The sequence below is a fragment of the Amblyomma maculatum genome, chromosome 4, assembly GCF_055883805.1.
Source record: "Amblyomma maculatum isolate TAMU_Amacu chromosome 4, ASM5588380v1, whole genome shotgun sequence".
NCBI classification, from domain to species: domain Eukaryota; kingdom Metazoa; phylum Arthropoda; class Arachnida; order Ixodida; family Ixodidae; genus Amblyomma; species Amblyomma maculatum.
This window is the reverse complement of record NC_139347.1, coordinates 161,176,392-161,190,141: the sequence shown is the minus strand read 5'-3', so window position 1 is coordinate 161,190,141 and position 13,750 is coordinate 161,176,392. Positions and strand designations below refer to the sequence as shown.

General features: G+C 42.7%; 1 protein-coding gene across 1 annotated transcript in view; it reads right to left on the bottom strand.

Moving 5' to 3' along the window:
• Positions 1–4,082: 4,082 nt before the first annotated feature.
• Positions 4,083–13,750, bottom strand: part of LOC146193372 (MAM and LDL-receptor class A domain-containing protein 1-like) — a 193,511-nt gene continuing 183,843 nt past the window's right edge. The window contains exons 63-65 of the mRNA XM_084600529.1: positions 7,855–7,966; positions 5,947–6,002; positions 4,083–4,208 (exon numbers count right to left, since the gene is read on the bottom strand). Coding sequence (XP_084456655.1) covers positions 4,198–4,208; positions 5,947–6,002; positions 7,855–7,966 — 179 coding nt within the window. The 3' untranslated portion in view covers positions 4,083–4,197. The remainder of the gene's footprint in view (positions 4,209–5,946; positions 6,003–7,854; positions 7,967–13,750) is intronic.

Below are 13,750 nucleotides of genomic sequence, written 5' to 3'. Positions count from 1 at the left end.
GTATTTATTACACATTATACAATTACAGGTTTTAATTGGTAGTGAAAAATAACCTCCGTTTATATATACCGCAAACAAGCCTCCAACTTGACTAGAAGGTGCATAATAAAAGGAAGCGAAATCATGCGACTGCAACTCAACACTGCGCAAACAAGCGTTGCGTCAAAATGTTGGTACAAAGTAGTTGAAATGTAACGTCATATGCAGGTTCGAAAGCGATGTCGTAGGAACAAATGGCGGGCCAGAGACGATAGTCGATAGATGCTCTTCCAAAGGGGTAGCTCTTGAGGATGTCGTCGTTTCTCCCCCCGCTTGGCTGTCTCAATAGCGGCTGGCGTCACTGTTACTATGGCAACCGTTTGATGAACGAGCAGAAAGGACCAGTTTTGTAATAACGCACTTGGCACACATCAGTTTCTTTCTCTGCCTTTTACCGAAGCTAAGCATTTTATGCCATTATGCAGAGGTAATTCGTCAACGCTTCCTTGATAAGAGATTCATCTTGTGCGCAGGGTGACTCTGGGGGACCTCTCACCGGACTCAACCGCAAGGGAAAGGCTGTCCAGCTGGGCGTCGCCGCCTTCAACTACGCATGCGCCTCGCCGCGAACACCGACCGCATTTACGAGGGTGTCCTCTTTTATGCCTTGGATAAGGCGCGCCATGCGTTTCCAACAGTGCTGGGAGCCGTTAGACACCACCCAGGAGCTTCGTACCTATTTTACTCCCAGCATTTTGACAGAAGCACCTCGGTCTAAAATACCGCTCTTTGAATCCACGTGTGTGAGCTATACAGGCCAGGCTGGGGCGAAAGAAAAAACAGCGCCGACTACATCCGTTGCAAATGAAGTCAGCTTCACGCAAGGCTTCTTAAACTCAACTTCCACAGTATAACTGGATTTAAAACACTTGAGAGATCGTCCTTTTCAGCGTATTAAGCCCACTGCTGTCTAGGAAACGAATATTTCCCAAACACATGCTTTAGTGCATGATAATATCCAAAGCAAGAATATTTTACTGCGAAGACACTTCTGTCATAAATGGCATTTAAAAGGATTGTGGACAGATTGTGTCAACAGAGTGTGCAAGTATGATCTGTCAATAGTTAAAAAAAACATTGACACGACTGTGTTTCGAAGCAGCACCAGAACAAACAGATCAGCTTCCATGGGGCAAGCACGACAATCGCCGATTTAGCCTTAATTTTATTTTCACGACGAGGAAAAATACTGGTGTAAACATATAAAATTAAGTACAATACCACTGAGAGCGCAAGACAAAGGTAAGGCTGCACTGGGTTTAAAAAGTTTAGGTCCGCTAGTACGATCAAAATGAGCATCCATTAAGGTTTCTCACTTTGGGTATTATAGCTTGCTTTCGGGTGAGTAACACTTTGAATGAAATACTCCCTCGCCAAGCGAGCATGCACGTCGGCGTGTCTCACTGTGATTCTCAATTTCCTCGCTCGTGGAGTCAAAGAAACATGATTAGGATGGCACACCATCTGTTTTCTGAAAGGCAGTAACCATATGCCATACGCCGGAATTGGCAGGCTATATTTTAAAATTCTCTGTAAAATATAACGGAGAAATACTGCATCCCAGCAGTCAAGGAGCATACTGGCTTCCGATTCACGGTAAAGCAAGCAGTCCAATGACCATGGGGAAAAGAAGCATTTCTTACCAACCATGACATAAGAGGTAATGTACCACTGTATAAAAGAAAGAAGAAACTGTTGCCAGACAATCGTGCCCGCATCTTCTTAACTCTTATTAGGCTATTTTTACATGTTCGTGCAAAGTGTAATGAATGATACACAGACACTGGCTACGTAATATAATCAGATTTTTTAAAGGTGTGTTTGGGTTACAGTACTTAAGTGTTTCATTCGGAATCTCCCTTTTAACATGATAAAAAAGCCCAACCACTTGCATGGCGCTATACGTTACCAACAAATCTCGCATGTAATGACACAGTGTACTTGGAAACCCATACGCAGTGAATGATTCCTTTGATAACATAACAACATAAAACTGCACACAAATTGAAGTAAAAATAAATGGCTGAAGCCAAATCCTCCCCCTTTTCACTGAGCGAAACAAATTTGTACGACTCGTTTTATCTCGAGCCACACTCCAGCCGAAAACAGCTTGAAATCAGACAACTTTCTGCGCGCTAACCCTTGACAGGGATAGAGCTCTCAATACATACGAGACTTCTGCAACAATTAACAAACTGTACACATATGAACGCGCAAACATTAATAAATAAAGGTAAGCTCCCTTTCTTGTTTTCAGCTGCATACGTTCACATTCATTACTCCAGTAATCATTCGTATCCTTGTATTGTTCGAGCGATACTCCAAATCTCGCAGGTCTGACAGGCGACAAAATATTTTTGAAAAGGGAAGATACGTTTCTCCAGGCCACATGCCCGAGCCCCGAACATTTGTGCCGTTTGACTTCGCTGGGCGTTTGCTTACAAAATCGAGTAACATCTTCGATTGCCTCTGAAAAGCATTCCTTGTAATGAGAGAAAATGGCTATATCGCCAGTGTAAGAGAATACCTTTACATCACTTTTCATATGTCTAGATCATCTAATCCTTTCATTCTAAATCAGGTTTGAACTACGTTGCTCTATGTAGATGCAAATAACCGAGGAGAAAGCGAAAATCCTTGGTTAACAGAAGATTTGAAATGAAAGCCTTTTCTGTGACCTAATTATTTAGCACGATGCTAGTGGAATGGTTTGCGTAAAGAATTTGAACTCCCGTTATTATTACTGAGACTACATTTAAATAATTCAATACTGAAAATAGAATTTGGCAGCTAACCTGGTCAAACGCTTTCTTGTGGGCTAGTTCCAGGATAGCAGCATGATATTCAAACGCGTTGCAGCAATCACAAATACGTCAACTATTAAGCTAAGCATAACAAAACACGTAGTAAACTAAATCTAAACTTATTTAGGCATGTTCTGAATCATGCTTCTTCTTGCATGCCCGGGCTTAGCCAAAGTGTACATCTTAATGTTTTTCATTCCTATAAATTTAGGACGCTTATGCCGCCTAATCTGTTTTAATGCTCTCCGGATTCCCGTGTTCCCACAAAATAGTGCAGTACATGATTATGTGAGATCATATTTTAACCGCAAAAAGCCACTTTTTTCGGCATGCGAAGCAAATATACCAAGCACTTGAGTTGGGTTTACAGCCAAATTTAAACATTGACCACGCAGTGAAACTAGCGATGTCTCTGACATTTCTGAAACCATATGCCCTTTCACACTACTCTATGGCGTAAACAGAGTAGCCGTGGCCTTATTTCTACCGCCATAGTTGTGCCAATCATTCCAAAGCCACCGTCCAGAGGGCACTCATTTTGCTGTTCAGATTATTTGTATATCGTCTAAAGCCAAATATAGAAGGTTACTTTTTGAGCCGTATAGTTGGTTTTGATATTGTAGAACTGCGGACCCATGTACGACTTCTATTGTCGATGTTGGAAGTTAACAGCATCTCGTGCTTCTAATGATAACTCTTTCCTTCGAAGATTTATGTCAATATTTGATTATTTAATGAATGCACAAAGACAACTACATTATGGTAATAATATTTATTGATTCTGACCGCTACAAACGGATTTCTAGAAAGCTTTTGTGTTAGTACTCTACTTCAGTTGGTCAACAGAGTTATATGGCTTATAATTTAAGGAGTTTCATAACCAGAATCCCATCAGACGATGAGAAACATCGGACTGGAGGCTTGTAGATAATTTCGGCCTTATGTAGTTCCTTAATGGGCACTAACACCACAGTACTATCCTACGTAAGTAATATCATAAAATATGTTTGGGCCACAACAAGCATAGGTTAATTGCTTCGCAGCAAAATAATTGTGATAACAGCAGGAAATAAAACAGCAACCTCATAATGAAAGTGCACCTTTTCTGGCTTCCATGTCGACAATTTGCGTATGTAAATCATTCAACAACAGTAACTTAGAAGTCTTGAAGCGTTGCTTTGAAAGCATCATGACTTCAAACCATTGCAAGGCAGACACGAAAACAGAGATGACATATTTATTGAAACAAATCGTTCATAGCAAAACGGAATAAAATTTATAAAAAGGACGACTTTTATTTTATACAATTTATACACAAAACCTTGTATATCTTCAGATCAAATGCACCGTTCAGTCACAGAAAATCTGCAAAATAAAGAGGAACGAACACAGAAGCGTGGGGACCTTTTATAAAACTCGTCTCTTAACTTCTGCCAAAACAAATATAGTTCGATGTCCAGCTTTCTAATTAGCACCTACTTTGGTGGAAATGTGGAGTCAAATGGTGTAACGATTTAATTCACAGAAATAAAAGCCTTGCACTCATTAGGATACACGCCAAGAATTTCCTGGTATCGTTTGCATCTGTCTATTTCGAATGTAATGCAGGCACAGTTAAGGAACATGGCAGAGGGGCTTTCATGTATGCAGAAAAACAAACAACAAATCATGATCAAAACAGCTAGTCATTGAACATCATGTTCTAAGGCATTTGAACGAGAGATGACCAAACTAAATCCACGCTGGTTTGATGCGCCGAAAAAAGGAAATTTGAAGATATTAGTTCGCCAAAATATGCTGTTAGTGAATTTGTGCTCCTCTTCCTTGTTCAGCTGCCCTTTATCGGCTAAGATACAGATCAGGAGCTATTGATAGTTTCTTAGTATTTAAAAGAAAGAGATACTAATATTTTACGCCGAGTTTTAATAAACTGTAATGCTAGTGAGTGCGCTACACGGTATTTGAAAAATCTATGGCTGGTTTATGCGCTTTACATCTCAATGCGACACAGGCTAGAATAGATGCCATAGTGGAAGGCTCCCAGAAGTTCGACCACCTTCTTCAATATGTACTGGCATTGCACAACACACGGGCGCCTTGCGTTTTGTCTCCATTTAAAAGCGTCCGCTGCGGCCAGGATTAGACCTAATCATTTGGTACAGTAGTCGAGCACCTCAATCACAACGCCACCGTGGAGGGGTATTTGCAAAATGTGCATACGCCCTGTGCTGCATATAATTTGAAATTGCCTTGGCTGAGGAACAGTGTCATGAAAAGGCAGTTGTGTGGAGTAGATGGTTGGAAAGCAAAGTGCTTCTGTATCCACTGTATCTTTTATAATAAAATAGCTTGCATTTTTTGAAGTAGTAGGAAACAAGTTAAGGAAATATATGACGTGTGATCGAAACTCTTAAGAATCTGGTCTTCACCAACGACTTCGCATAAACATCAGTACCGAAATGAAATTTTCAGTGCGCTGTCTCCACCATCATATTAAGAGATGCCATTTGGCGCAAAAAATTGAACAGATATTTCGCCGCTCTGATACCAGGCAGTGGCCTGAAATGTGCCACAATTCAAGGGGGCCTGCTCACCTCCTCTGCTCCTGACACTATCGCGCCTCTTTGCCTCTAGACAGAGGCACCTAGTCACCGACATATTCTGGGAGGAAAAACTGCAAACATGGCGGCGATAACTTGCCACCGGCTTTAGAGTTGTTATATGTCATGTACCTTAAGTTTCCTAACAATGAATTCAGGGTCAAAAAATTTTCAGCAGCATGTAATGGAAAAAATTGAGAACATGTGCACAGTCTACCTGTAAGCTCATACAAGCAGATTATGGTAAGAACCTAATTCAAATACACATAATAAAGACATTGACAACAAATTGTACAGAAAAAAGAGAAGGAAAAAGTTTCCCCACCCCGGCAGACGCAGTAACAGACCAGTCTTTTTAAACACTACGAGATTCGGCTTACACATAGGGGCAGCAAATTTTTAGACGGCAAAAACAATGCAAAGTAATCGTAAACGACGTGTTTGTGTGTACATCTATTCTTAATTCGGGAAAAATTTAGCAAACATTGTGCTAAGTCACTCACGTGTTTCCTCGACTGAAGGATCATACACAGCTGTGTTCACAAGCATTTGCGAGTCTCTGAAAAGAAAACGACGGGAGTATAAGCCCGAACCCTATACATGTGACATTTCGCGTTGTTGTCAGGGGAACCAGCAATTAGATAACACGTTTTCAATCATTCTGGGCCAGAAAAAAAATTTACTTCTTCAACATCCTCTTTCAAACATAGGTACTGTCACCCCCCCCCCCCCCCCGCCCCCCAGCACTAATCTATACTAACAATAAAATGGCTGTCAGCAAGGTAGTAATGAGCACGAATAATGTACGCGCAATTTGGAGAGCTTCACAACAAAAAAACCTCTGAACCAAAATGGGCCGCGCAAAAATAGTGTAAGGATCAACTGCTTTAGTCATGCGTCAAGGCCACACTCTGGCTGGAAATAAAACAAAAGCACCCCAGTTAAACTCCAGAACAACCAGCACAGTCGCAGTAATTATTCTGCATCAAAATCCAAGCGCAAATGACCATTTTTTCTTGCGTTAGTAGCACTGTAGCACTCCACTTTAGGCAAGAAAGCATCCAGTATGCCTCACTTCAGAGAACCGCGTTTCCAGCTTAACTCTCCCAAAGCTGCTAGGAAATCAACACACCCACAGCATCCGCCCTCCAGAAGGCTTCCACTTGCACATTATTTGAATGGCCCCGCCGCCTCCCCCCCCCCCCCCCCCCACACACCAAGATTTGTTAATGAGAAAGCGAGAAAGCAGTGGAATTTAAAACAAAAATTCCAAGAGCGATCAGTGTAAAATTACAATCTGCAGCGGATACTACAAACGCAGATTTGCCGCATCGGCTCGTGTGGCCGATCGAAGAAAGCATCACTTGTCTCGTCGCACTACTCCATCCACTGCCTGGAATTATGGCAAACTCCCTGGCGGCATTACCTCGCCACATCGGCGAACTCGCCGTATTTGCAAAGTCATTGTTCTAGCTGATGTCATGGAACGCCACACTGTGCTTTGAAGTTCAGAGCTGTTTAAATTTTCCCGCAGTTAGGACATCAGGCTATAGGAATCTGTATCCCTGCTTCATGTCAGCGGCATATTGTATAGGTGAACGTGCAGTTTCCTTCTACAAAAACTCACAGCAGTAAGGTGGCTAGTGGAAGCGACTCGCGTTTGTATCAACCTTGGCTGCGAAATAGATCGCCACCGACGTTCGGTTTCATAGTTCCATTTTTGGTAGTGGCAATTAGCTGCGAAAGATATTTTATCCACAAACGTAGAACGAAACACGGAAGGCCTGCTCGCAGAATTCCATTTGACGAATACACCAGATCAAAGCCTGGTCCGTTCTCTGTTGGCCAAGCCAAGTGATTGGGGTGAAAGCATCTCTTAATAGATGTTCTTCAGCGGAACATTTAGATTTAAGCGTATGCACTAAAATGAAGAAGGTGCAGACTGACAGACTGACCAGATACAACGTATTTGCAGTTCACAAATAGGATATCGTTACTTATAATCCACTTCATTTTCACTACGCATGCGAAATATTTTCGCGTAGGTTCCACTTTTATGTACATAAATTAGAATGCCGTAAGAAATAAATTAGGTTTTGTGCGTTCAGGGTGCGAGCTCTTGAACCCTGAGGAGCAGTGAACTCGTACCACATGTATAAATGGTGACTAAGTGCTGGTTTAGTTAGTTCTTGTCCGTTGTCATTGCTTATTTGTACCGCCTAATGGCGAATTAGAAAAAAAACTGCCTGTGTGTCTTGAAAAGATGTCCTTACCTGTTATTCCCAAAGAAACCTGGTTCATAAACGTAAAAAAGAATAAGGCGTCCCGCTTGGCAGTAAATCAAAGAACTTAGGTAAGGAACTATCGACACCGCAAAAAATACGAATAGCAGCTTCATCACTAAATCTCACCTTTGGCTAGCACGTCTTTTTCTCAGGAAGACGAAGGCGGCAACAGCCCCTATTATAATTAAAGTTGAAACCAACAGAATGCTTGTCACAATAGAACTAGTACTTCCAGCACCTGAAAGAATAAGAAAAAAGAGAAAGTGAAGTATATGCAAATTAAGGCATGAAGCTAGAGCTTATCTTTAACTTTCTGTCCTCAACGCGCATCACAAATAATATGGTGCATAGTTTTCTGTTCTCCGAAATAACTACGAGCAAGCACTGTTCCACTTGTTCAAGCAAAGCGGAATACTAAACCTTTATATAATGGTAAAAGGATAGTTGCCACATTACGCTGTAGCATTATCACTGCTGCGGACTCTGCTGGTGGGATTCTTATGCCTGCATTATGAACCAATACCCTGTTTCCAAACAAAGGGAGCACTTAACAGTCACTGCAGCTGACTTGGTGAGACAGCAGCCTTAGCTCCCATACGAGAACATAGAAGCGAATCTTTTCAAAGGAGTTTTCGGAGTTCACAGGGCCCCTATGATGTCTTCCTTTGATGCAGAGCAACAATGAATATTCTAGAACAGATTGAGGGAGTATTAAATGTCATTTCGAAATAGGAGTATCTTAAAAATGGCGATAAAAATAAGTGTCCTGAAGCCATACATGCCGTCGAGAGGCTCAATATCTGCTTGATGTTTCTCCAAATCGCGCAAGATTCTCATGTAACCTCGATAAATGGCCACATGCGCGTAATTTGCTGGCTAATACTGATTTAAAAACTGATTTATTTATAGGAAGGGAAAGGCGCGGTAACTGTCACACTTGTTTTTCTGTGGACACCGCAACCGCGCCGTAAGGGAAGGGAGGAAGATGGGAGTGAAAGTGGAAAGAGAGAAAGAGGAGCCGTAGTGGAGGGCTACGGAGTAATTTCGACCACCTGGGGATCTTTAACGTGCGCTGACATCGCACAGCACACGACGCCGCTTCGTTTCGCCTCCATGGCTAATACTGGTCGTTCAAGGCATGCAGCCTAAGCAAACATCATGACAAAAAAAAACTGAATTATTTATAGGAAGGGAAAGGCGCGGTCTGTCTCATTTGATTTCTGTGGACACCGCAACCGCGCCGTAAGGGAAGGGAGGAAGATGGGAGTGAAAGTGGAAAGAGAGAAAGAGGAGCCGTAGTGGAGGGCTACGGAGTAATTTCGACCACCTGGGGATCTTTAACGTGCGCTGACATCGCACAGCACACGACGCCTCTTCGTTTCGCCTCCATCGAAACGCAGCCGCCGAGGTCGGGTTCGAACCCGGGTACTCCGGCACAGTAGTCGGGCGTCTTACCACTGCACCACCCCGGCGGGGCAAAAATCATGACTAATGATCGAAACGGCCCACTGTAGCCGACGAGGGCGCAGATGATGCCGGCGTCAGCGAACGGGGCATGTGCGAGCATGCAGGGGATCTTGGTGGTCTGGTGGCCGCGGTTCCTTTAACATGCTGAGCTCAAAAACTTCTATCATTTGGTCGGCAGTATTAAAAGAGGGAATGCAGCCGGCACGGCAGCATGTGGGACTACACGAGAAGCTGTCGCGATTTCGAAAAACACCGAACGGATAAGGAAAATCCGAATAGGGATATTTCCACAGAAAATGTTTGCTGTGGTGCTGGAAAGTCATCTGTATCCTTAGCCGCTCTGGCTAATGATGGATCCAGGTTTTGAGCTCTATGTTTATGTCAGTATTTACAACACACATTTATTTTGTTGCTCCAAATATATAATAATTTCAAAATGATATTATTTTTGTCCCACTTTTTCTTCAAAGCTCTGGCTAATTTTTGGCAATCGGCCACCTTTGTTTGTGCTTTCTGAGTCAGGAAAATTCTTTTGGTAACTTTTTCTTGCACGTATTTCTGTGCTTCGTACTCCTGACTTGCGTCTCCTGTACGTTTCGCAGTGTTTTAAATATACTGGTCTCTGTAATGAGATTTCATATTTTTGCAATCTTTTCTACGGCGTTCATATTTACTCTAGAAATAATGACATTATAGGTATCCTGTGCAACCAAAAAACTGCTTTGAAATCATTTGGTTCATTATATTCCTAGGGGCGATAAACCTTTCTTTCGCCACCAGTTGGCCTAGCCTGGCGATGGCAGGGCCATCGCACCTTGCTTACGTCACAGATCAGCGTTGGTCAATAGCCTGGGGACAGAGCTACTTTCAGGACCAATGAGAATGACACCATAAGAAACTATGTCGGATTTGCTTAATACAGCAGAGGCCGTCCCTTCACACCTACTTTCTGCCCACGATCGATCTCACATCTGCTCTCGACAAGTGCCGCCAGGTGGACATCTTATTCCTTGATTTATCAAAAGGATTTGATCCCGTATCGCACCCGAAACAGATGTTTAAGCTTCGCCACTTTCTTGGTTACAATAGAGTAACAAACTGGATAAAAGGTTATCTTTATGACTGCTACCAATACGTGCACTATGACGATCAAGCATCGCAGAAAGTAATGTCCGGCGTACCCCAAAGAACGCTAATAGCAATTACTTTATTTCTTCGTTAGATTAACGACCTAACATCAAATTTCAACGAAACAGTTCGAATATTCACAAATGAATGCGTTGTTTACAAAGAAATAAAGTCACATGACGATCAGATAAACCTAAACAAGGCAATTGGTCAAAAAGCAAAATGTTGAAAGTGGTAAACGACTGAATCTCAGGTAATCACTTTCTATGATTTGTCAATGGAACAGACCCCGCTTGTCTTCCAATATTAAGCTGAAAATAAGTCATAAAATGCAGTTAAGTTATACAAATATCTCGTTGTCATCATCTCCTTCGATTTGAAATAGAATTTATCAAAAGCATTTTCCATCTTTTTTCTCTTAAGTAGTCAATCCTGTCTGCCTCCTCCGACACCAAGTAGCTAACATGTTTTCTTCTTGTATGGTCTGTGCTTGAGTACAACACCTTGTGTTGGTTTCCGCACACACAGCAATGCATAAATAAGTAAGAAAGGGAACACCGGGAAAGCCGCAAGGTTTATATTTGAGAAAATTTACCGTATTTACTCCCTAACTGAGGTTTTCAGCAATGCGAACCTCGCTACTATTGTGATCGTGCCCGAAATTCGCGCCTCAAGTTCCTCTTACTTACGATAAAAGATGCTTGAAAACAGATTCTGAGCTTTACTTAGTTCCTTCCTCTAAAATAAATACAAAAACCAAACATGCACAGCATTTAGTTGAGTATAAATTCCACACTGACACCTTTATTAATACTTTCTCGCGCTAGCAATTAGAGAATGGAATGTGCTAGCTAAGGATGCTGTAGCTCTGAATCCTTTCGCAGTTTTCTTTCTAACCTGCCGTAATAGCTTACTACCTGTCGTGCGACGGGTAGCAACCGCAGATCCGTGCTATAAAAGAGCAATAACTATAGGAGAATAAGGTCGGGATAGAGCGCATTTGGCAAGGACTTGAATATTATGACTAGCAGCTTAGCGGTATCGCTCAAGAGGAAATTATAAACTAGTAGCTTCTTACCGGTACTCAGCTATGGGGCTAAAACGCGTAGACTAACGAAAGGTTTCTACCTAAGGTGAGGACAACGCAGAGTGCTATAGAGCAAAAAATGGTAGGTGGAATCTTAAGAGTTAGGAAGCGTGCTTAGTGGGTCAGAGAATAACTCGAGTTAATGATATTATATTGGACATCAAGAAAAAGAAATGGGCATGGGCTGGGCATGTAGTGCGAAGGGAGGATAACCAATTTTTGCTTAAGGTAACAAAGTGGATTGCAAGGGAAGGAAAGCGTAGCAGGGAACGGCAGAAAGTTAGGTGGGCGGGTGAGGTTAAAAAGTTCCCAGTAGTCGAGCGGATGCACCTAGCATAGGACCAGGTTAATTAGAGTGGCCTTCGGCCTGCAGTTGAGCACAGTCCTGGTGAAGATGACGATGAATCCTTTACCTTAATCCCAAACCCTGACTTTTCTGTACTGCTGTCAGCAAATTTGATGTCATCGGTACACATGTTGCAATGTATGCCACACGATAAAAATGGGAATTACAACACATGATGAATAATATGCATTGTTTTTTTTTTTTCGCTGCGCAAGTTTCATTTAGTGCTTGTATATTTCGTTATCTAGAAGACAGATCTAGAAGACAGAAGTCCCGAAGAGATGTGGACCAATGTTCGTGATATAATACAAGAAGTTGCTACTAAGGATAGTTCCAAAGCAAACGAAATGCAAGAAAGCAAACTGGTTATCTGAAGAAGCTTTGCAAATAGCTGAGGAAAGGAGGATGGCAAAAGTTATGGGGGAAAGAGAAAGATACAAGGTTCTCAATGCGGATTTTCAGAAAATAGCAAGGAGAGATAAGAATGCCTTCCTGAACATACAGTGCCAAGCAGTTGAGGACAACAGCCAATTAAGGAACTCAAGAGCTCTGTATGAGACAATCAAAGATATCAAAGGAAGCTTCTGTGCTAAGCTGGGCGTGATAAAGGACAAACGAGGCAAGGACCTCACTGAAGCCTCAGAGATAAAGAAGAGGTGGCAGGAATACACAGAAGAACTGTACAAGAAGGACCCGAATGTGCAAACCCAACATAAGACAGTTGTGATTACTGATCTCGAGCCGGGCATCCTGAAGAGTGAAGTTGAATGGGCCTTAGCCAGCCTTGCTAAGAACAAAGCTAGCGGAATTGATGGCATTCCAGCTGAGTTGCTTCAAAACCTCGACCATGACGCTGTTAACATTCTACATACATTATGTCAGAAGATTTGGACAACCCTGCAGTGGCCACATGATTGGAGGAGGTCAGTTTACATCCCCATTCCAAAGAAAGGCAGTGCCAAAGATTGTTCCAACTACCGCACGATCGCGCTTATTTCGCATTCTAGCAAGGCGATGTTGAAAATCCTCCAAGGTAGGCTGCAGCAGTATGTGGATCGGGAGCTTCCGGACGTGCAAGCAGGATTTCGCAAGGGCAGGGGAACTAGAGACCAAATTGCCAACCTTCGCTGGATCATGGAAAAAGCAAGAGAGTTCCAGAAACCCATCTACTTCTGCTTTATTGATTATGCAAAAGCGTTTGACTGCGTAGATCTCAGCAGATTGTGGCAAGCTCTCCAAGAGATGGGAGTTCCAATTCACCTCATCTGTCTCCTCAGGAACCTGTATGAAGGGCATGAGGCCACAGTCAGAACTGGGCATGGCCTTACTGATTGGTTTCCGACCGAGAAAGAAGTGAGGCAAGGCTGCATACTGTCGCCCTGCCTATTTAACCTATATGCAGATTGCATCATGAGGAAGGCCGGTCTGGACGAGTCTTCAGCTGGAGTGAAGATTGCTGGAAAACGTATCAACAAGCTTAGATATGCGGATGATACCACTTTAATGGCAGAAAGTGAAGTGGAACTCAAGAGACTTCTGATGCGCGTACAAGAAGAGAGTGAGAAGTTTGGGCTTAAACTGAACATTAAAACGACAAATATGGCGTCTTGCCCTATCAAGTCCTGGAGCATCAATGGACAAGAAGTGGAAGCTGTGACAGATTTTCTGTTCTTGGGCTCCAAGATTACCTCGGAAGGAGACTGCAGCCATGAAATTAGGAGACGCCTGCTTCTGGGAAAGAGAGCAATGGTTAGCCTTGACCGCCTAGTAAAGAGCAGAGACATTAGTCTGCCAACCAAGATCCGTATAACTCGTGCTATGGTCTTTCCAGTTGTGATGTATGGATGCGAGAGTTGGACTGTGAAAAAGGCTGACCGCCGAAGAATTGACGCGTTTGAATTGTGGTTCTGGAGAAGACTCTTGAGAGTTCCTTGGACTGCCAGAAGATCAAATCAGTCGATATTGTCGACCATAAACCCTGACTGCTCATTGGA